Source organism: Lissotriton vulgaris, chromosome 11 (genome assembly GCF_964263255.1).
Source record: "Lissotriton vulgaris chromosome 11, aLisVul1.2, whole genome shotgun sequence".
Classification (NCBI taxonomy): domain Eukaryota; kingdom Metazoa; phylum Chordata; class Amphibia; order Caudata; family Salamandridae; genus Lissotriton; species Lissotriton vulgaris.
Genome location: NC_141699.1, coordinates 125,947,913 through 125,970,929, shown reverse-complemented (window position 1 = coordinate 125,970,929; position 23,017 = coordinate 125,947,913). Strand labels below are relative to the sequence as shown.

The following is a 23,017-nucleotide window of genomic DNA, read 5'->3' as shown; positions in this document are numbered from 1 at the left end:
AAAGTGCCTTGAAGTGGTACACATACTACAGAAGAGTGCAGAAGTAAAAAAGATGACAGCCAGGATTGCTTTTAGAATAAAATCTGCAAAACTAAAAAGAAACATGTTAAGATTTTATATACCTTCTCTTCCAACTCACCACTTCATAAATCAATCTGTTTCTGGAGATTCTCTTTTCAGTGCAAGTTATGTGAGTAAACAGCATAAAAAGGACAAAGGTTTATAAGACAAAAAAGACTGCAAAGCATCAACCAGCTACAACCCTTCCAGACATCAGGCACAGTTATTGACTTAACTGGAGGGCTCCTATTACCATGTGAAATAAGCCTTTTGAGCAACGACCTCCACCTAAGGACCATAATATGGCCAAGATGATGAAAGACCTAAAGAAATTTGAGAAGAAACACAAACTTGCAGAATACTTTAACGATAATTTCAATATTGATCTATCAAGCTACCTTCCAGATCCAATTAGGAAGTTCCGCCATCCCAAATCATGGACTCAGCAATGTGGTAGAAATCCTCTTCTTGATACATACATTTTACAAATCAACAAACTCATTGAGGAACCAACACCTAAAATTGATTTTTGCATTACACACGCGGAAGAGAAGCCCAGCACCACCTTCACCAGAGAATGGATGTCATTATAAACCGGCAGACAAAGGCGGTGCAATGGTTGCCATGAAAGTGATTATATTGAGGTGGTAATGAGACAACTAATGGATACCAACACTTACATATCTTTAGAAACTGATCCCACAGAAGACTTGAATAAAGAAATTAAGAACATAGATGTAAAGTACAAAGGATTATTTATAATTGAAAAGCAGATATACTTGTTCACTCCTAACCTAGGCCTGTGAGATTTTTATTGAGATATATCCGAAAATTGACAAAATTAACAATAGTGGCTGTCCCATCATCTCTGGCAATGATAGAGCCACTGAGAGACTATCTTTATTTGTTAACCTGCACCTCCAGCCCATTGACCAGGAGCTTCCATCATTTGTTAAGAATACTCGTCACTTCCTTCAGATTATTGAAAAATGAAACCAAACCTAAACATTTGATGGTAACACTTTTCTGGCTACATTTGAGGCTACATCATTATACACCACATACCACATGAGGATGGTCTTATGCCATTATCTGAAACTCTTAATATAAGAACTGAGAAAAAGACATCAACCAATGTGCTTACCAACTTTGCAAGAGTTATCCTTAAATCCAACAACTTTCAATGGTAAACACTATCTGCAGATAAAGGGACATCCATGGGCAATCGGGTGGCTTCACCTTATGCAGATATCTTCCTGGGCAAACTAGAGGGCTATATCGTTGCTACTTCTAGCATCAAACGACTGGTATGGCTAAGATAATGCAGGAAGTAACACATTGGAAGAAGTTATAGCTTATATCAACAGTATCCATTCTATCATCAAATTTACCAGCAGCAATTCTGAAAAGAAGCATCATCTCCCTTTTCTGGTGAAAAAATTGATAATTTACTAATTATGCTGCCACTGTATCAAAACGTATGGAAGGATTGTTTTTTATTGGTATGTCAAGTTTTGTGCCAATCCATCAGGGGCACAGTTAAAGTGGGTTGGGCAATAAAATCTAAATTTGCTTATAACATTAGTTCTGTTTGGTAACTTTGCATCAAATGTGGATTGGAGAAACATGGCTTGACACTTAATGATTTAGGAAGCATTCCTGCTGATAAATCTCCATCCAGCGCCATCGTGTAACTACTAGCTGGCTCCGGGGACCCAAAACAGTAGTGATGAGTCCCCCGACACCCATGGCCTCCGTATGAGTGGTGGAGCTTGGCGATCCTTGACGCCAGCAGAGGGAGGAGATATCACTGTGAGGCAGTGATTTCAAGATTGTGGCCACGGGCTGCTGAAGACCTAATAAGCCGTCTATGATGGCGACTGGCCACCAGCAGCACCTCCGGACACCTGAAAGATGAGGGCAGACCTTAATCACAGGGGCAGAGCAGGTTACTGCAAAAAGAGGGGTAAAAGTGATCATGCCCGCTGTAGCCCGGGTGATTCCTGCACTGGGCCCCGGAATGGCATGCGAATGACAGCGTGGAAATGTGATGAGGACTGACAAAATGAGGCCAGTGGGAGGCGGCATGGAACTAACCCACCTGAGATGCCCGAGGGCTTATCAAGCACACCAAACAGTGAGTGAAGCCTTCAGGCACTGCCATTCCCTGCCTCCTCTACTGAAGCATGACAATACCTTGGTGGTGAGTCAGACCACAAATGGAACCTTTGCTACTATTGGGGTCCCCCTTCTGGATTCAGTGCTGTGAGCGCTGCAGGGGCCTGAGTGGTGTGGCCTGAGGACAGGCGTTTCAGGAGGAGTTGACTGGCAAACTCCCATCATCTGCCATGGGTCCTGTTGGAAATGGGTCCTGCATGAACTACATGAGAAGAGCAACTGGCGCGAACACCATTGCTGAGCTCGATGGAGGGGACATCAGAGAGCGCAGGAGGACAGATGGTTCGCGCTTAGGCCCACTGCATTACAGTCAGGCGGCGGAGGTACAGAAAGCTTGTGCCCCACATTGTCAGTCACGAGTCTCATGCAGCCACAAGCCCTGACATAACTGGACCAGGAAAATGAGAAATCCTGAGGCGAGAATGGTAGTGAGGACTGGCTTGGAACTGGGCCTGCACCAACATGGGCATGTAGTGGGGGGCAGCGAAGAAGTGCAGGCAGAGCAGTGGAGGACAGAGAAAATGCACATACCAGATTATAAGTACATCACAGCTCTTATAGGGGCCACTGAGAGGGCTCACAAAACTGTTGTCAGCAGGCTACCCTGGTATTCTGATGGCTACTGGCCTTGATATTTAGTAAGTGAATAACAGACTCTGGAAGAGTGCTAAAGGGTCCTAAATATAGGACATACATTGCATCCCTTAAATATACAATTGGTACATAGAACACCACTGACGGACTTGCCCCTGTCTCCTTCCCCCTGCTCCTTACCGGGAGGGACATAGAAGCAACACCGGTCAACCAGACACAGTAGGGGGTAGACACCACTTACTGTGATGGGAGATATCTATTCCCACAGGGAATATGGGGAAGTTCGCCCACAGAAAAGACCAGGAGGTGGGAGGCGCACCTGCGGAGGAGATTGTTGAATCTCCATGAGCTGATGAAAGCCAGACCTCTAACCCTGCCCCCCCAGATGCCCCACCCTCCAAGATATCTTACAAGCGATTAGAGCCTCTTGAGTGCTGCTTGAGGCCAAAATCAATACATTGGTGACGGATATGGAGATCCTGCGCAATGACCATCGCCACCGGACAGAAAGAGTCACCACGACAGAAAAAGACCTGACAGAAGTATCTCCCATGCTGTCCTCAGTGACTGAGTGACCATCCACCTTGGAGGCAAAGATACGTACTTTGGAAAAGAGAGCAGAAGACACAGAAAATAGAGCTCGCTGAAACAACATATGAGCGGTGGGCCTACCAGAGCGAGTTGAGGGGAATAGTATGATGGACTTTTTAGAACGATGGCTCTGAGAGGAAGTTGCGGTGAAGGGCCTCTCCTCATTCTATGCTCACAGAGTTCCAGCTCAACCACTGCTACCGAGGGCCCCCCACACAGGTTGCTCTAGGTGAACAACCTTTACAACGAAACTTTTACAACGCACTACCATTACAACGCAGGCATTACAACGCACACCATTACAACGCATTGCGCTGGGGGGCGCTCTAGGATAGGGAATAAGTTTAATTTTCTATCCAAGTACTATGAAACAAATATAAAGGTTCCCTTTTCATATGTTTTTAGTAAGGAGACTGAGGTCTCTAAGGGATCCAAATCAGGGATAGTTGGTGAGACATAAGTTGTATCTGAGGTTGTGTAAGGATTGACAAATTTACAATTTCAGCGAAATAAATCTATTTCAAGAATTTGAATCATGCATCGAGTAGAGCCAATGAGAATGTGCTGACAAAAAGATTTATCAAGTATATCTCCAAGATTTATTATCTATTTATACAAATGTTGATTAAAAACATCACATTTATTCATAAAAAACATTTCATGATTTAAAAACAATATACATATGAACAAAGAAAATATGTCGACGCAGCGTTTCGGTGATATAGATCGTCACCTTCTTCAGGACAATATTTCATTTAAAACCACTCTGAATGAGCTGCTGGAAAGTCGCTTTTATCAATGGGCGATTTCAAGCTATCCCAATATTTACATCATTTCTCGTTCTTATGACTGTTATTCTTAGTAGAAGGAGTTTTTATTTTCTTCTTATTATTACAGACCCTCTGGGTGATTTATCAATATTCACTGGATTTCTTGTATTTGAATCCTTAGAAGGACGGTCGTTACTTTATTTACTGAAAACGGATAAAGTTTCCTTCCTGACAACTCTGTGTGCGAAGTGCAGACTTATGGTTGCTTTCTAGATGATGCAGCGGTGCTTTTGTTTGTAGCAGTGCTTGCTTCAATTTTTCAAAAATTGTTCTCTGCTTCCAAAAACGACGACTTCACGGACCGTCCTTCAGGGCAGTCTCCTTACTAAAAACATATGAAAAGGGAACCTTTATATTTGTTTCATAGTACTTAACCCCTCCCTTTTCATAAAAGGGTTTCTCCTAAAAACTTTTTTAATTTTCTATCCAACACCTTCCCTAGTGTCCACGGGGACTGGAGTTGGAATAGAAAATTAAACTTTTCACTATCCAGTACCCCAAAGCGCTATGCGTTGTAATGGATTGCGATGTAAAAAACGCGTTGTAAAGACATGCATAGTAAAAGCATGCGTTGTAACGTCATACATCCGTTGCTCTATTATATTAACCATGATCACATATTGTGCCAGGTAAGGATGTTCGGGGGGAGACAGTAAGCTTTAGCACCTTCAAACAGAAGCAAGAGCGGTTAAGGATAGTAGAACTAACCAGGGTGTTATTAAATGCTGAAGAAGAGTTGGCTCACTCGTGATAACAGGTGTACCGCTAGAGCAGGTGCTTATTAAAGTAGCTAGGGCAAAAGCAGAGGCAGATGAGAATATAGCTACTAAGGCCGTCAAAATCTTTTTAGCAAATAGGGGGCAGTGTTACGAGCTTAGTGAATCCGTGGGCCGTACACTAGCGGTTCATGCTAGACAGAAAGCAGCTACAGGTGAAGTGAAGGAAATCACGGACCCTGCTGGGTGACTCCTTACAGACCCTGAAGGGATACGTGAAGTCTTTAGACAGTTCTATCTCACGGTATATAATGAGGCGCAATAAAAATACCCTTCTGAAATAAAGGCATACCTGCAGGATATTCCAGTTTCCACTCTTTCTGATGAGGATGGGAAGAGATTAGATGCACCCTTGGAGGCAGAAGAGATTATGGTCGCCCTGTTAAGTCTCCGCTCTGGTAAAGCAGCAGGGACAGACCAGATCCCAATTGAATTTTTTAAAACCTTCTGGGATATAATTAGTCAGGATCTAATTACTACAATGCAGCAGGCACAGTCAGGGGCATCTATACCAGGTACCTGGGCAGGGGCAGATATAGTGATTATTCTAAAGAAAGGAAAGCCACCTGCAGAACCAGGATCATACAGGCCAATCACGCTCATGAACACGGATACGAAGATTTTTTCTAAAGCATTGGCACTCAGGTTTGCAAGGATAATAGGCGCAGTGGTGAGCATTAATCAACATGGCTTTATTCCAGGAAGAGGCACGACACATCACATACGTAAGGTTATTACTTTATTTGATGCCATGGAAGTTCCAGGAGACCCGATGGCAGTTATGCTACTAGATGCCGAGAAAGCATTCGATCGGGTCTCCTGGGATTTTTCAATGGTCAATTTTAAGGCGCGTCGGCTTCGGGGAGGGTTTCATTAAAGCTATACAAGTATTATATGTAGCCCCCACAACTCGAATTTGAGTGAATACATGATATACAATGCCGTTGCAGATTAAACGAGGCACGAGGCAGGGCTGTCCGTGCTCTCCACTCCTTTTTGCCATGTATATGGACCCTTTAATTCGCAAAATGGAGCTGAATGACAGGATTCCCCCATTAGATACTCATAGAGGGCATAGCAAGATCTTGGCATATGCTGATGACATGGCTGTCATTACCCAAGATCCCACAGAGGCTATAAGACAGGTGGAGGCGGAAGCTTTGCGCTTTGGTCAGGTCTCAGGATATGCCTTGAACACCTCTAAGACGCAAATTATTAAGAATGGGACTGTAGCTCCGCTGACCTCCGTCTTACGCTCCAAGATCCTGTCACTTATCCTGATTTCCTGCACAGGATCCGTATGTGTGAACTAATCCGCACTCAGATGGTGTGATCCCGGGGTTTTTCTGACATTGTGGAGCGGAGTAACGTCGAGGACCGATTTGTGGCCTAACCCAGTCTGGAAGCCGGGGTCTCGAGTGCTGGTTTAGCCGGGTCTGAGTTGAACAACAGCGGACTGTTGAGGGCGGCAGGGTCCGGTCTCTGGAACTTTCGAAATTTTTGGATTGCTTTGCTACCATCTGCAGCCTGGTGTTGTGTTGGAGGTGAGGAGACGAGTGACGCACGGTGCTGTGTTGCGGGGGTCACTGACCCGGAGGCCCGGCACTTGTATCGCCGGCGCACCTTGGGTTGGAGTCTCGTCGCGCACTAATGCATGCTGACGGTTGGTCCCTCACGGCTCAGTCCTGCCCCGGCTGATCTTACCCCGGAGAAGGCGCCTCTCTGTGGGGATCATTATGCCTGAGGAAATATGGAACCGGGCGGAGCAGGCCCAAAGTGGCCCGTCATTGCGGGCGGTGCTGGCGGCCCTAGAGGCACTTCAGGCGACTGTGGCAGCTCAGACTCACGGCCTCTTGTCGGCGGCAGATGGACTTAAAGGACTGAGATCGGATCCTGACTCGATGCCCGAGACCCGGCAGCCAGCTTGCTTTTTGATCGACGCCCCAGTGGCGCACTTAGACCCGGTGCTGGAAGCGGTGCCTGCCCCTACAGAAGTGGATCTAGTCGAATGGGCTGTGATCGGTGACTTAACTAATTTTTTGGAATCCCCGGTTTTGCAGCTGTCGGAACATTCAACTGCTGTCCCTATCCTGGAACCTTTTAATTGGTACTGTGAACTGTTTTGGATTGTGTCGAACCCCCTCCCCTGTCGGTCTATCAAGATGGCGGATGTGATAATGCCTGGCCTCGGAGACGGGGAGGGTCATCGTTGGTACCAGCTGCTTACTTTGGGATCTACTGTTCTTTTTCCATCTATTGAACTATGTTCCGACCACTTCTGTGTATCTTTTGACATTTTGATGATGGGGCTTTATTTGTCTGAGGGATTCGGCGAATTCGATCGACGGGGCCAAGGCTGAGACTGTTGTTTGGGTTGTTCATTGTGGTTTTATCGGTAACAGGACTGCTTCATTAACTTAACGGAGTCCGGGGCAGGGTTGGTGGTTCCCCCCGGGATGTTTTCTCAGTTTGGACTATTCAGATGCGACAGTTTCGGGGGGACTCCTTTGTTAGGGCCGGGGGGAGAGACCGGGAGCAAGTAGAAGATAACCCTCCTCCATTTCCCCTCTTTGGGTGGGGTTTAATTTCTTTCTGTCTTTCTCTGGATCTTTCTATATTTCGGGTTTCAGTTCTTGGGCGACAGGCTAGGGGGGTAGGTCGTAGTCATCTGCAGGGGTGCAGGGTGGGGGGTTGGGGGATGGGTGTTTTGTTTTTCGTTTTATTTCTATGGCCTTTTTTCTTCTTATCTTCCTTTGCCCTTTTCTTTTCTTCTTTTCCGGGTCAGTGTAATGGGTTCATTTTTCTGGCCATCTCTGCTGTTTCCTATGTGTCCCTTAATTCTCGCGATGTTTCAGTGCTACTGGGCGGACATTCAGCTGGTGCGAACTATATTTGTACGCTCGCTTATCCTGAATAGTATGTTTTAACGCCGCTGACTTACACGAAGATGATTTACCTGTGGACATATTGCTATTTCGCCCCCCCCCCTTTTTCGCAACTTGTGATATTGTATGGCACCTGATCCTTCTATCTTATATTATAAAATGGAAACCTTTTTATCCTGTTACCAACGTGATATGTTTTACAACCAGTACGTACTGTGGAAGTGGCAGATCTGCTCCCCGGGATGCTGAGTCTGGGTTTTGATTGTTTTATTGTGTTGCAACTGCTTAGCGGCCGGCCCTGGGGGTTGTAGGCCCATGTTTGTACTTGGTTGAAATGTCAAATAAAGGTTTTCCAAAAAAAAAAAAAGAATGGGACTGTAGAATGCTCTGATCCTCGTGTGGTACAATCAGGAGTTTATTTAGGGGTAAGCATTACCGCAGATTTGGATAGTTTAGTGGAGACAAACATTGGGCCAATAATCACTAAAGCTAAGAAAGATCTGGATAGATTGCACAACCTTCATCTCTCCATAGTAGGGCGCACCAACATCGTCAAGATGATTCTCCTCCTGAAGTTTCTCTATCTATTTAGGGCAATCCCGCTCATGTTCGAAACAAAGTGATTCACTATTTTAGAACACATGATAAATAGGTTCGTTTGGGCACATGGCAAGACTAGAAGAGCGTTGAGGTACATGTCACTGCCTAGTGAGAGAGGAGGATGGGCCTTACCCGATTTGAAGTTGTACTACTGGACAGCAGCCCTACAATATATGACGGGGTTATTGGGGGGAGCGAAAACGGAGGTGGAGGAGGCACTAGGAACAGTAGCTATATATGCACTGGTGCTGGGTGCTGAGGCAGAGAACGCCTTTTTGAAATATACTGACCCTGGCTACTTCAAAAGAACCAAATTCAAAACTGTGATTGCAGCACACAATATCTGGATGGCTTTTACGAAAAAATTTGGCCTGGGGAGGTATAATGCGTATACTAGACTGATTGGTAACCCTGCACTCCCTCAGGAGATATTCTCAGATGCTGTGTTTGTAGAATGGGGGAGGCAGGGAATAAGGAAGCTGGGAGATATGATGGGGGCAGAGGGAATGATGCAATTCTCTGATATGGCCTTGACTCAAGGATTTTTTTTTAATATTTACAAGTTAGAAGTTTCCTAGTGGCTAAAAAAGGTGGACCCGCTGGCTAAGCGCGATTATCTCCAAAAGCTAACACCTGCCCCTGAGCAGTTCTTAGCCATGTTATCCAATGGTAGGTGGATAACATGGCTAAGAGCATTAGCTCGGTAATGCAAGAATATCGCTGACTTTTCAGCGATATTCATGTATTTCGGCCGATTTTTATCGCTTAGGAGATAAACCTTGATAATAGCAGGGTTCCTAAGCGATAAAAATCGCCGCAGCTCGGCGATAAAAATATTACCGCTAAGCCAACATAGCGATAATTATCGCTAGTTGTTGGTAATATGCCCCGTAATCCTCAGGTGGCTGCCCAAGATGCAGCTAGAGAGGGTGATGGACGGTGCGCCGAAAGCGAAAACCACTGCCTTCAGGATTAAAATACCGCCTATCACCCTGTGGATCAGAGATCTGACCCAGGACAAGCAGATCAGGACTTCAGCCTCATCACAGGCCCTGGCTGCTTCCACAATATTCCGTTTCAGCACACCGACCATCACCCTCTGTGTCTGCATCTTGGGCAGCCACCTGATGACCGGGGCTCTGACCCGGGTCCCACATCTGCCTTCAGACCTCTGACCTTCCGTCTTGAAGAACACCTACACTCCTTCTAGATTCCACTGGGACTGGACGTGCTCCCCATCCTACACCCCTCCCCACCTCTCAGGTCTACATCCATTGATTGGCATTACCTCACAGGGGACGAATTTCCAGCAGAACTTTGCCTCCTAGTTCCTACGGGTCTTATCCGCCCCCCTCGCCTCCTCTTCGCTCATCAACACCCATCCCCCTGCAACTTTGATATTCTTCCAGTGGGTTTGAGCCTTGCTGACCCATCCGTACTCTCCCCCTTCACGTGTCACCTTCGCCGTTCACCTTTGAGTGTCAAGAGCACTTGCGTGCACAAAGTTTTTGGGTTACTAGCATATTAATGGCTTACAGTGCAGATACAACTGTTTCCAATTCTTCCTAAACCCTTGTTTCTTTTGTTCTGCAAATGTCTTGCATTCTTTCAACTATATGATGCCTTGAGCACATCTAAAAAAACTATGAGTTTCCCTACCTTACTTTCTTGTAATGTTTTGTGCATGTTTGACAACCAGTCCTCTAAATAATACCGGTTGAGATATTGTTGTTTGCTTATACTTCCTCACCCAGATCTCAACCTGGTCTATGGATTTACTCCTGTTGCTTATACTTTCTTTGGTCTTTCTAATGGGGCAGATTAGAAGAGGGGGAGAAGGAATTTGATACATTTGTGCCAAATTTCTCAGAATTTTGGAAGGTTTAACTTTTTGTGGTTATATCAAGTTTTGAGCACTTCCATCTGGGGGGCAAAGATAAATGGGGCAATAAAATGTTTATTCTACATTCACTAATAACATTGGTGCTGTTTGATGAACCTGCAAAAGGTTTGACAGATAGCAAATTGAGTGCAGTGCAAGCCCAAGGAGGCCCCTTGGCCAACCCCCACAGCATATGGCCAAAGCGAGTTGGGTTTCAGGGCTGGGCAGACGGTTGTGAGCAGAGCATGATTGATACATGGCAGTTAAATGTGGTACACCATTAAAAAAAGATGTAATTGACTGAAAAAAATCAAAGCACTGGAATTTGACACTTATGGACATGCTATGACTTCCCCCTCTTCCCCACCATGCTCAGTATACACCTACGCTCAAGGCATGTATAAAGCAAAGGCTGTCTATGAAGAGCAAAACATGGTGGGACAAGGGTTATGGTGTGCAAACCTGTGACTATGTGGAAGGATACATTAGTCAACTGAGCCACCAGACTCATTTAAGACATTCTGCACTACAGAAGCTCAAGTCTATATTAAATTGCAAAATCCTGTATTGTAGGTCAGGAATAGAAGACTTTCTTCTCAGTTCCAAGACCTACAATCAGCCATGGAGACCCGGGACATGAGGATTATGGAAGCGGCTTTCACAATTATTGCACAGAAACACTATACACTTTGGGGCAGATTTATGTTAACTGGCGCATCCCCAGGGATGCGCCAGTTAACATGCGCCACAGTGCACCACATCTCCGCCAGTCATGGTACGCCGCATTTATAATGCGGCGCACCATGGTGCAAAATGTGGCACATTGCTGGAGTTGCGTCGCAAGCGCGAAGCAGCTCCAGCAAGGCTCGGGGGTGCCCCATTTTAACAATGCTGCGTCAAGACCTACGCCTGCTTCAAGCAGGCGCAGGCTTTTGATGCAGCATTGGCTTTAAAGTGACTGAGTGAAATCTCATAGATTTCACTCAGCCACTTTTGCGAGGCGCACCTGCCCCGGAACGCCCACCCTGCGCCGGAACGCCCACAAGCGGCGCAGGGCTTTACAACGTGACGCATCTGCCTAGATGCGTCACGTTGTAAATCGTTCGTAGGGATGCGCCACGTTTACGCCGCCTTGCGTGACGCAACAGCGGCGTAAACGTGGCGCAAGGGCCTCATAAATCTGCCCCTTTGTTTTAGGAGAAACCAGCGATCAGTGGAGTTGACCAAGGTCCACAAGGCAGATCTATTCTTTAAAAAATGCTCTTTTCTTTGAATATATGCTATGCAAAAGATGGCAAAAACCTATGAATTGTTTCATCAGTGTGCATGCCTGTCACGGGGATCGGGCATCCCCATGCAAACCACATCAGCTGCTGGCAGGTAATTCTCTCTAGCAAAGAATTTGGCAAGCGGTGGACACTTACATGAGTTTACTGTTGCTAAGTGCTCAGATATGTGGAGCCAGCTCCTGGACATGGCCTTCTGCCTTGCCTGTGTGCTTGCATGCCTGTATATGTTTCCAGGAGTGTGCCTGCATGTGCGCATAATATAATCAATCTCAAGGGGGTGGCCTACAGCCATGGGAACACAATAACACATTGGGCCACATGCATCAAGCAAAATACTGGTTGCAAAAGGGCCGAATCGCAGAATCGGCCCCTTTGCAACCGGTATCTTGCCATTTGGGATGTATCAACCCAAAAGCAATTTGCAAAGTAGGTAATTGCAAATTTTGAGATGACCTATTTTGTAAATGCAGTTAGGGAATCAAATGTGATGCATTATGCATTCACAAATTGTGTTTTCTCAATTTGGAATAACAAATTACCATCAATGTCAAGTTGATGGTAATTTACAATTCCTTTGAAAAATGCAAAAAAAAATGCATTTTTCAAAGTGCATTGTGGTGGCTTGATTTAAATGACATTGCAAATGACATTGCCTTTAGTCTTCATTTAAAAAGTAGAAACTATCCCTTGTGTACAGCTTCCACTTTGTGAAGATGTATTACCCCTTTTTGAGTGTTTATAGACAATGCATGCTTGGAAACCGCGTCTGTGGTCCCAAAGCATTCAGCTGTGGCTCGTGCAGGTAAGAGCGGGTGGCCGGGTTGGGGGATATCGACGGACGATAACGAGAGAAAATTAAATAAATGGTTAATTTTCCCTTGTCATCGTCCTTCGAAATCCCGCCCACCGGGCCCCACCACTCTTAAATGCACGGGCCGCGGCTGAAAGCATTGATACATCTCCTTGCAAATCACCAGAAAGGGACGGACAGCTCTTTCACACCATGTTTATTGAGCCTCAAAGTGTACATTGAAAGCAACAAATACATTAACACTCATATTGTGCATTTCGTAGATTGCTACCTTGACTTTGTGACAGCGAATCCGATAATTTTGCAATGTGCAAGGTTTGCCGCCTTCGTATCTGGCCTTTATATCTGGTGGATATATTTGATATGCAAAGAAAAAAATCAAGAATAGGCAGCAAGATTGCTACAAACAATTCCAAAATGTATTTAGGTTTTCAAAGAAAGCAAGATACAATGACTACTAATTACATTCTAGCTGCAATGAAGGGCACATCTTTGCCACCATACTGTGAAAATGGACTGGCATAACAAAGTTAGCATTCATTCGACAAGCTTCCAGCACCATGGGTGTGCATCCTTAGGGACATATTTACGAGGAAGTGGCGGAGTGCGTCGTTAGCCACCTTGGGTTAACGCCGCGATCCGCCACTTCCAAAACGCAGGGGTTTACTTTATTTACAAGGATACCGGCAGCCCTGCATTTCCTCCCGCGCTGAGGCTAATTTTAGCTGCCTAGTTCCAAAAACAGACACCTTTGCATCATAGTGCAAGAGGGGCCTGCATTGTAGGGGAAGGTCGTTTTTGTGATAATCTGAAATGGTTTTTTGAAACTTCTATTTGTGTTGCTTAATGCAGCACACATAGAAACAGCAAAAACTAGGAGAAATGAAACATTTCTCCTCGTTCCACCTGTTTAAGACCGTTTTTCCCCTGGTCTTAATTTTGACGCTTTCCCATATTTACACTTTCCTTGTAAATATAGTGTAGCATCAAAATCAATGGGTGTTGAGGAGGAAAGCCCACCGCAACACCCATTGCCCACCCCTTTCACGCTAAGTATCGTGTGAAAGGGGGACTTATTTACAAAATGGAATTAAGCCACATTAAGTGGCTTAACACTACCTTGTGAATAAGGTGAAGCCCCTATCGCCACCACAACATCAGAAAAAGTGACATTGTGGTGGCCATAAGAGCTTGTAAATATGACCCACTGTGCTTTGGTTTCTTCTTTTCTTTCTTATAACCTATTAAGAAAGTAAGCAATATTTCGAAAGATTAAACTAAACCTTTCAATTTACTTTGAAAAATATCAGAATTATTTAATGTAAATAAATACATTAATTAAAACCATGTTTACTGTGAATAACATAAAAATAAAAGTTAGCTGGTGAGTAACTTTTTATATTATTGTTTAAAAATGATATTTTTACAATAAATTAATGTTTATCTTATTTTAATATTTGTGTGTACCTTGATATATATTTATATGTTTAATGTTTTTGCATGAGGAATTAAGTAGAGTACACCTATGCTTATCTATATAAACTTACCTTCATGATACTCAACATTCTTGACACAATATTTTGGCCCAATGAATTTGTGTTGATGATTTTCTGGTAGACTAACATATTACACCAAATTATATTCTATTTTTTGTACTTTTAAATAGTATACTTTATTAGTTTTTCCTATATTTTCCCATAGGGAGATCTCCACCCTAATGATGGAGATTCTCCATCAAAAGGTGAAAAGTTACTAATAGTAACTTTACATTCATACCTTCTCTTTTAGGAGGGTTCACCCCTCAGTTAAGTGGGAAAAGGCATGTAAGTCTACACCTAGATTAAATCTCCACTCGGAAATTCTGAATATTAAAAAAAATGGAGAGTTACACCTGGTAATACATCTGTATATTTGAATTGGGCCTAGATGTGCATCCGCATTCCGCCATTGTTCTAAAATGAATCTTTATGCTTGGTGACTCGTGTGTCATCTCCCTGAATGCATTACATTTCCAAAGCAACCAGTCCTGTGCCCAACACATCTCAATCAACCAAATAATCAGATGTACATTTAAAACTGTAAGATCTCCAATAGCTTTACATTCAGCAGAATCCACCCCCCACTGTAACCTTTGTTTTTTGTCCTTTTAGGGGGCATTATAAAATGTTCTATGTGCTCATAGAGCAGTTTTTATAATTGTGTTCTTTCTTCTAATGACTTTAACCCTCCCATTACATGCAGCACACTCAAAATGAGTCATGTTCATGCTGGTCTGTTTCATAAGCTAGAATAATGTAGCTTCTCTCCAGCATTCCACACTCATTCTGGTGCACATTGACTGTTATTTCATGCAATGCAGTGGAGCAGAGGAGCTTGTTGCCCTGTGTTGCGTGAAAGGGGGGGGGGGGGCAGAAATGCTCCCAATGTAGAGCTAGTGCAGGAGAGGGCCTGCCTCTCTCGCACTAGCTACGTCACACTGTCTGCCCATGCAAAAGGATCTTCAGCTCAAAGCTCTTTGCATAGTCCATCGTGTGATGCACAATAAAGGGCCGCAAATCCTGCAGCATCTGACCTGCCCGAACCAACTCAGAAGAGAGCTAAGATCCAGCAACCTTAGTTTACTGTCCATTCCCAGAGTCCCAGAGTAAAGAAAGCCAGGAATGGGAGATGCTCGTTTGCATACTATGGAACACCTTACCCCTAGCCCTCAGGTTGAACGACAAACTACTCGGCTTTAGGAAACAACTCAAGATACATCTGTTTACTTAACAACATGATACACAAAAGGTTGGATGACCCATTACCGCTGGGAAGCCTGTTGGGTAGCCATGCACTCAAGACATACCTTGAATATAAATATGAATATATTTACAAAAATATGGTGCATTTCTGCTCTCTTCTTTTGCTGGGCACCGTGTGCTTCCTAGAGCCATGGGAACGCCCATGCTCCACCCATGTAACGCATACCTGACGCGAAGTGACACAAGGCAGTTCTATAAATATGCTGCTTTGTGTTACTATGTATTTACTACATTACGCAAATTGGCTGCATAACCTAATAAATGCCAAAAATAATTCTGCGTTGGGGCTGCGCCACACAAGTGAAATCATAATAAGTCTGGGCCCTTATGTTTCAAGCAGAAGTGCAGGAATTGCTGCCTCGATTACATGGTCAGAAACCCAAATCTTAACATCTAAAAGTGTTTCTTAATAATGTGGCATGTCACAACATAGGTCTGAAGCTAACACTAATTACATCACCAAAGAACTGATGTCTCTCCACTGGCTCTGGGTTCGACAAATGGCTCACTACAAGACCTTAAGGCTTGTGCATGAAACCCACTATGGTCTAATTGGCTAGATACCTATGGTAATCTACACCGTATGGGATACACATTTGTGGAAGCAGGACGTTTCGTGGCCTAGTCACAAAACAAATTAGAGAATCTACTCTGGGATATTTATATTTATAGATGAGTGTAGATTTTCCACTTTTTGAAATTCACAAACTCATCAAGGGATCCTCAAGAAATACTGCACCTGACATATTTCCATGTAGATTCCGTGGGATTTCCTTGTTGGGAGTACATTCCCCCTGTATAGAGTTCTTATGATGGAGAACTCCACGCAAGAGGAATTAATTATCCCATTTAAATGCAAATTATTTTATTTCTCAGTCCGGAAGGTATTTTTCCCAGTGGAGGAACCCCTTACGCAAGGCGCCCAATCAAAGTTCCACTCAAAAGAGTATTTACGCTGGCCTTTGGCTGAACTCAACTTTTTTGCTGCATCAATCAATCAAAATGAATGCATTGTCAAGAAAAGCTACTATTCAAAAGGTATTTATTTATTTTTATTTGAAAAGTTTTATATAGCGCTGACTAGACCCAGAGGTATCAGAGCGCTTTACATGAGCATGAGGACGAGCATTGGTTCATAGCATAGTTACAAGTTACATTGTTACAAGATACACAGTTTCAGAGCATAGTTACCAGTTGCTAAAGCGCAGTTTCATGTGTTAAAAACAAATACTTAAAGGAAAAAGCAGACAAGGGGAGAGATTCAGGGGAGAGAGGATAGGAGCAGGAGAGGAAGAACAAGAATGAAAGAGGGAAAGAGGGGGCAGAGGGAGAAGGAAACGTAATCAGGAGACACGGAAAAACAGTGTCCACCATCCGGTGTGCTGTGATCCCAGTGGGAAAGGCGTCGTTTCCACACCTCCACTGTGTGTGGCTCTCTATACGCCGTGGACTCTCTCAAAGGGGTCTCTAAGACTCCAGGGCATAAATACTGGATCCCTCCCCAACAAGGAGTGCTTTGGCAAGGGGCGCCATTCCCACACCTCTGCTGTGTGTGACTCCCTTCACACTGTGGACTCCCTCAGAGGGATCTCTAAGACTCCAGGGCATAAATACTGTATCCCTCCCCAACAAGGAGATAGGGAGTGCTTTGGCAAGGGGCGCCATTCCCACACCTCTGCTGTGTGTGACTCCCTTCACACTGTGGACTCCCTCAGAGGGGTCTCTGAGACTCTGAGACTCCAACACGGGGAGAAGGAGCGCTTCGGTAAAGGGCACATGGATAACAATAGTTATAAGATACACAGTTTTGTATGGTACCAAAGTGTTGTTGTATAATAATCTAACTTACAAAATATATGCCTGATATGAATATTGTGTACTAAATATAATTTACATAGATATTGCCCTGTTGGAGTGAATATTAGAAAATCTGCACCCAATGGAGTGATATTTGGAAATGATATTAGTCCACAATATTGATGTCAGACAATATAATTGTTATTGCTATTCTGACAGACATCTATATAAAAAGTTAATTAGAAAGGTCATATCAAGGTGTGATCAGATCTGAACCATATGAATCAATGATTGATCTGGCTCATTCAGTAAGCTTCAAGCACACATAAGGGGATGGTAGGAATGCTTGCACACCACCTAACCACTGGCAGTCGCTTGGGGTAGCAGTCCTACCCATTGCTTTATGCCCATCCTGCCAACGCAGAAGAGACTCAGTGATAGGCAGATCAGTCATGGCCCTGTCCCTGCTAAGTAGGGATAGCCTAGCCTGAACTGCCAAGCCATGTCCTCTCTGAGGAGAATACAAGCAACTCAAGGGCAGGGGCAAAGCCCAAGGGTAGAGGAGACAACCTGAACATGATCTACCATGGGCCAATACAGGTAGACTAACCACTCACCTTATCAACATAATGTATTGAAGTTGCTTATGGAACAATATTTGGTTACTGCATGGAAGATACATGAGAGGGGAAGTTATAGTGTTAATGACGCATGGTTATATGTTTTCAGTGTAAATTATTTGACATAATGGATATCGTTGAGTTGGGTTGGTGAAATCCTGTGTCTGTATACTCCCAAAAAAAACCAATACAGACATGGAAAAAAAGCAACTCAAGAACAATGTCAGCCTTTCTTGGCCTTTTCAATTGGGTGCAACATGCTGCAGAGTGAGCCTTTGGGACCTGGTTTGGAGGACATTAAGATGATGGGTCATAAGGCTATGCCAAGCGATTGCCAGGGGTTTGACTATTTGCAGGCATTCCTTCCATCAGCTGTTATGTGTTTTGCTCATTTAATATGATTACCATGATTTCAAACAATATATCCAAGCTGGAATCTTGTAGGATTGACAAACAATGTTATAAAGCTACTTAGTGTTATTTTTCATTTCGGATGCAGTTTCCAATAACTATCCCTTTTGTGTCTTGCAGGCTCTAAACAGCTACAATCAGGGAGACATAGAAGGTTCGCGACGGTTAGGTCGAAATGCGCTTTGGGTTTCTGTTGCATCCATCATCATCGGCCTTTTAATGATAGCCATATACTGCACAGTCCATTTCACAACGGTAAGACCACTATACATCTGCAAGATCTATCCGCATGAAAACTGGAGTAAATTGAAAAGAGAATTTGATATACACTTTTCTAAGTATGCGGAAAACATGGTATTTGTGTTACAAAGTGTCTGTGCAGCTAAATCTTCATTGTTCTTAACTTCCTCTTGGTGCTGTTTGGAGTCTGTCATCCTGCTGGTGGGTTGAGTCAAACTTGATATTACTGAAAGGAGATTGGGTGTTTTGATGTGCAGTGTCAAACAGTGTCTGCGGCTCTTAGCTTTAGAGGGACCGAACAGCTTTCTGTGGTGGGCGGGGGTAAAGATGGGGCAGGGAAGTTAAAAGTTGTGAAGGAGATGGGTAAAACAAGCATGCCAGAATATGGCTTCTGTAAAACATTTTATGACTCCATTGTACATTTCACTGTGTCTCAACAATTTAAATTGAATATAAACAAAAAGAAAAAAAAATGGGAAATTGAGTAGCAAAAAGTGGGATTTTCGTAGAGTACTCTTCTCTAATTCCTTAAAAAAAAGTTCCTTCACAAAAGAAGTTCTGAAATATATTTTTGCTATAAAGCTCAATTTATTGAACATCAATCGTTTTCCAAACTCAGATTTTTATTTATTGCACACACTTCTTATTATCATTTTGAAATTCAAGAGCGCTTTGTGAGTAAGCGTATAAATATAGCATTTTACTGATGTATTATATTAGTAGAACACTATCTGAGCATCAAATAGGCAGGAATAAAAGACTTCAATATGACAGAATGTCACTGTTTGATAAAAATCTAGGGCCCAATTCACAGAACTAACTTAAGACAAAATCCTAAACTTACTACTTTTGGTATTCACAGAAGTTAGGATTTGTCTTAAGTTTGTCTTAAGACAAACTTAAGACAGACTTAAGTTAGGATTTTGTCTTAAGTCTGTCTTAAGTCTGTCTTAAGTTTGTCTTAAGACAAACTTAAGACAAACTCCTAACTGCTGTGAATACCAAAAGTAGTACGTTTAGGATTTTGTCTTAAGTTAGTTCTGTGAATCGGGCCCTAGCGATTTATGCTCCATTGCCGGTTAGTGGGCCAGTAATTCTACATTACTAACCCAAAGGAAACCACATCCAGCAAAATAGCAAGCATGATACTCTTCAACAAAAGAATCCCTTGTAGAGAGGGGAGGACATTTCGATGTGCTAACTTAAAAGAGCATATTTGAATACAAAGTTGATAACCACCATAAATGCCAAACCTTTCCAATTAAATTAAATGAAATATTCATTCATAAAGGTGCACTACTACCCTGGGGTGTCTAGGTGCGAGCCTCAGAAGGTGACAGGCTGAAATGACTTGAAAGGTAAGTAGGTCAGTTTTCTTTTTTATAGGCAGGAGGAGAGTGATCCAAAGATGTGATATTCTTCCAATAAAGTTTCCTCCTCCCCATTGCGCTTTCTTGGCTCTGGGAATGGTCAGATTGAATGCTGTTTCTGAACGCCAGGGTCTGGCTGGGATGTACCAAAGAAAGTTTTGCCTGAAAAAATTGGGGCCTTGTCCGTGGCAGGTCCTAAAAGCGATTGATGGAGCCTTAAAATTGATACGTTTCTCTATAGGTAACCAGTGAAGCAGGGGAAGAGTGCTCGCAACTGATTCTTTTTTAGGAACTTTAACAATAAGCATGCTGCCGCGTTCCGCACAATCTGCAGTTTATTGAGGTTTTTCTTTCGGATGTTAACAAAGAGGGCATTGGTGTAGTCAATTTTCTGAGAGCACCAGAGAAGAGGTTACCATTTTCTGCAGGTCTTTAGGTATTAACGGTAATATTTTCCTTAGGAGTTTCGTAGTGAAAAAAGAGGCTGAGGTAAAAGAGTTGACATGTCCTTTAACCCCTTCACTGCAGCGGCTATTCCGCCGCAGTGCTAAGGGGGCGGGGCGGAAATACGGCGGGCGCATGCTGGTGACGGAACCGCTCCGTCACCAGCGTCGGTTGCGCTGTGCTTATGACGGAGCGGTTCTGTCATGGCTCCTCCCGCTCAATAGAACGCTCAGCGCAGGCGCGGAATTCGCGCCGCGCAGGAGCGTCGGGCGGGCCATGACGGAACCGCTCTGCCATCAGCACAGCGCCACCGCAGCTGATGATGGAGCGGTTCCGTCATCAGCAGGGGAGGGGTTAATGGTGAGTTGATTGTCAAAGACTACTCTTAGATTTTTTTACATTATTAACTGCGATAGGGGGGTAACCACATTCTGATGGCCACAAGTCTGTGGACCAGAAGGTGCAGTTCCTTCTGAAAAGGAGAGCCTCAGTTTTACCCGAGCTAAGCTTTAGACAGCTTTGAGCCATCCAGTTCACTATCTCCTGCATACAGCTGAGAAACCACCTTGCTGTGTCCTCTGGATTGGTTTATACTGAGACCACTATTTGGGAGCCATCTGCATATGCTACTGCTGAGAATCCGAAGGACCTGATGAGTTTGGCCAGAGGTGCCACATATATATTAAAAGAGTGTTGGGCTGAGAGACTACCCCTGGGTGACACCACGTGGCAGGGAAAAGGGTGGATAGGTTAAATTGTCTGCTGCAACAAACTTGGGGCCATATTATCAAGAAAGGGCAATACATTATCGCCGCTTTTAGAGGCAGGAAACTGCCGCTAAAGCGGCGATAATGGGCTTGATAATAGGCCCTTGTGAATTCCCATAGAAGCCCAGGTTAACACCAGACCTGGGCTTCTATGGGAATTCACAAGTGCCTATTATCAAGCCCATTATCGCCGCTTTAGCAGCAGTTTCCTGCCGATAAAAGCGGAGATAATGTATCGCCCTTTCTTGATAATATGGCCCTTCTTTCTTCCCGATAGAAAGGATTTGTAAACTTTGACCTTTATTCCAATGGTGGCAAGCCGATCCAGTAGGAAGTTGTGATTAACAGTGTCGAAAGCTGCAGATAGGTCTAATAGAATGAACACGGCATTGCCACCACCATCTAATGCTTGTCTGATTTGTTCTGATACGCTAACCAAGGCTAGTTTGGTACTGTGTTGTTTCCTAAACCCATACTGGCAGGGATCTAGATTGCTGTGGTCCTCAATGATGGAGGTCAGATGAGAGTTTATCATATATTCAATTATCTTAGCTAGGAGAGGAAGACTTGAGATCGGCCGGTAATTGTTGGGATCTGCAAGATTTAGGTTAATTTTTCTAAGCATAAGGAGAATGGAAACTATCTTCCAGTCACTTGGAAAGTGCCCGAGTTTAATCATTTGATTGAAGATATCAGCTAGATGACAAGATATGATTTCTAGTGCTAGGTGTGTTATTTTAGGTGGGCATGGATCGAGAGGCCATCCAGACTTAGGGGCTGATTAGGATGGCAGGGAGACCGCCATCGACAGCCTGTTGGTGGCGGTCTCCCCTCCTTTCTAAGCAACTTTCCCGCCCACCAGATCTTGATGGTGGGCGGTGAGCTGGCGGACGGAAAGCACGACCGCCACAGGTCCGACAGTAGCAATCCTTCTGATTGCCTGTTGGACCGCACTGCATCCCAAGAATGGTGGTGATGCCTGCCAGGCACCGCCATAAGGATAACAATGTCTCTCCCTGCCAGCCTTTTCATTGCAATTCACGTCGGAGTGGGACTCATCTTCTCCCCAGACATGGGACCAGGGGGGCACCTGTGGTACCCCCCTACATATCCCTATACCATGTGACAGGCACCACATGGTGCCTGTCATGTAGTGCAGGGATATGCAAAACATCCTATTTTTACATTGTGGCAGGTGCTGCAGCTAGCAGCACCCACCGCAATGTAAAACATGGGCAATGTGACTGCCACTGTGGCACTGTGGGTTAATACCGCCAATTTCATAGTCCTGGGGGATCTGAACCTGCATTTGGACAAACTCGAGGACACTGATATGGCTAATCTGGTGGCCGATCTCCCGGCTTGCCAGTTGGTTCAGCTGGTTTCGGGTCCAACACATACTGCGGCCACTTTTTAGACCCAGTCTTTACTAATATATTAGCGGTTACTGTGCATGTGCCTATTACGACTGGATGGACGGACCACTTTCTGGTCTCAATGTCACTTCATGGCCCATTTTCCGTGCTGTCTGAGTATCAGATGACCTCCCTCAAACGCCCCTGGCACAAATTGAACTGGGAGCAATTTGATGCCTGCCTCTCGGATACCTGTCCCATTTGCCTGAGGACTCTAATGAGGCCCATAAGGTGTTCTCTGAGTGGATAAACCAGCCGTCAGACAGCCTAATCCCTATGAAATGGTTTGTCAACCGCAAATCAAAAATGCGCCCATGGTTTAAAAATGAACTTGCCATTATGCGCAAGGGATGGATATACGACATTACAACGCATGCTTTTACATCGCATGCTTTTACAACGCAGGTTTTACAACGCATACCATTACAACGCATAGTGCTTTGGGGCGCTGGATAGTGAATAGTTTAATTTACTATTCCAACTCCAGTCCCCGTGGATAGTAGGGAAGGTGTTGGACAGTAAATGAAACCTGTTCCCTATCCTAGAGCGCCCCCCAGCGCAATGCATTGTAATGGTTTGCGTTCTAAAAGTTGCGTCATAAATGCACTGCGTGGTAAAATTTGCGTTGTAAAGGATGTTTTACGCAAGGGATGTAA

The 23,017-nt window shown here is 44.2% G+C and overlaps 1 protein-coding gene across 1 annotated transcript in view; it reads left to right on the top strand.

The window, feature by feature from the left end:
- TMEM233 (transmembrane protein 233) overlaps positions 1 to 23,017 on the top strand; it is a 200,576-nt gene that overhangs the window by 125,828 nt on the left and 51,731 nt on the right. The window contains exon 2 of the mRNA XM_086942882.1: positions 18,246 to 18,380. Within this exon, the coding sequence (XP_086799008.1) occupies positions 18,246 to 18,380 (135 nt within the window). The remainder of the gene's footprint in view (positions 1 to 18,245; positions 18,381 to 23,017) is intronic.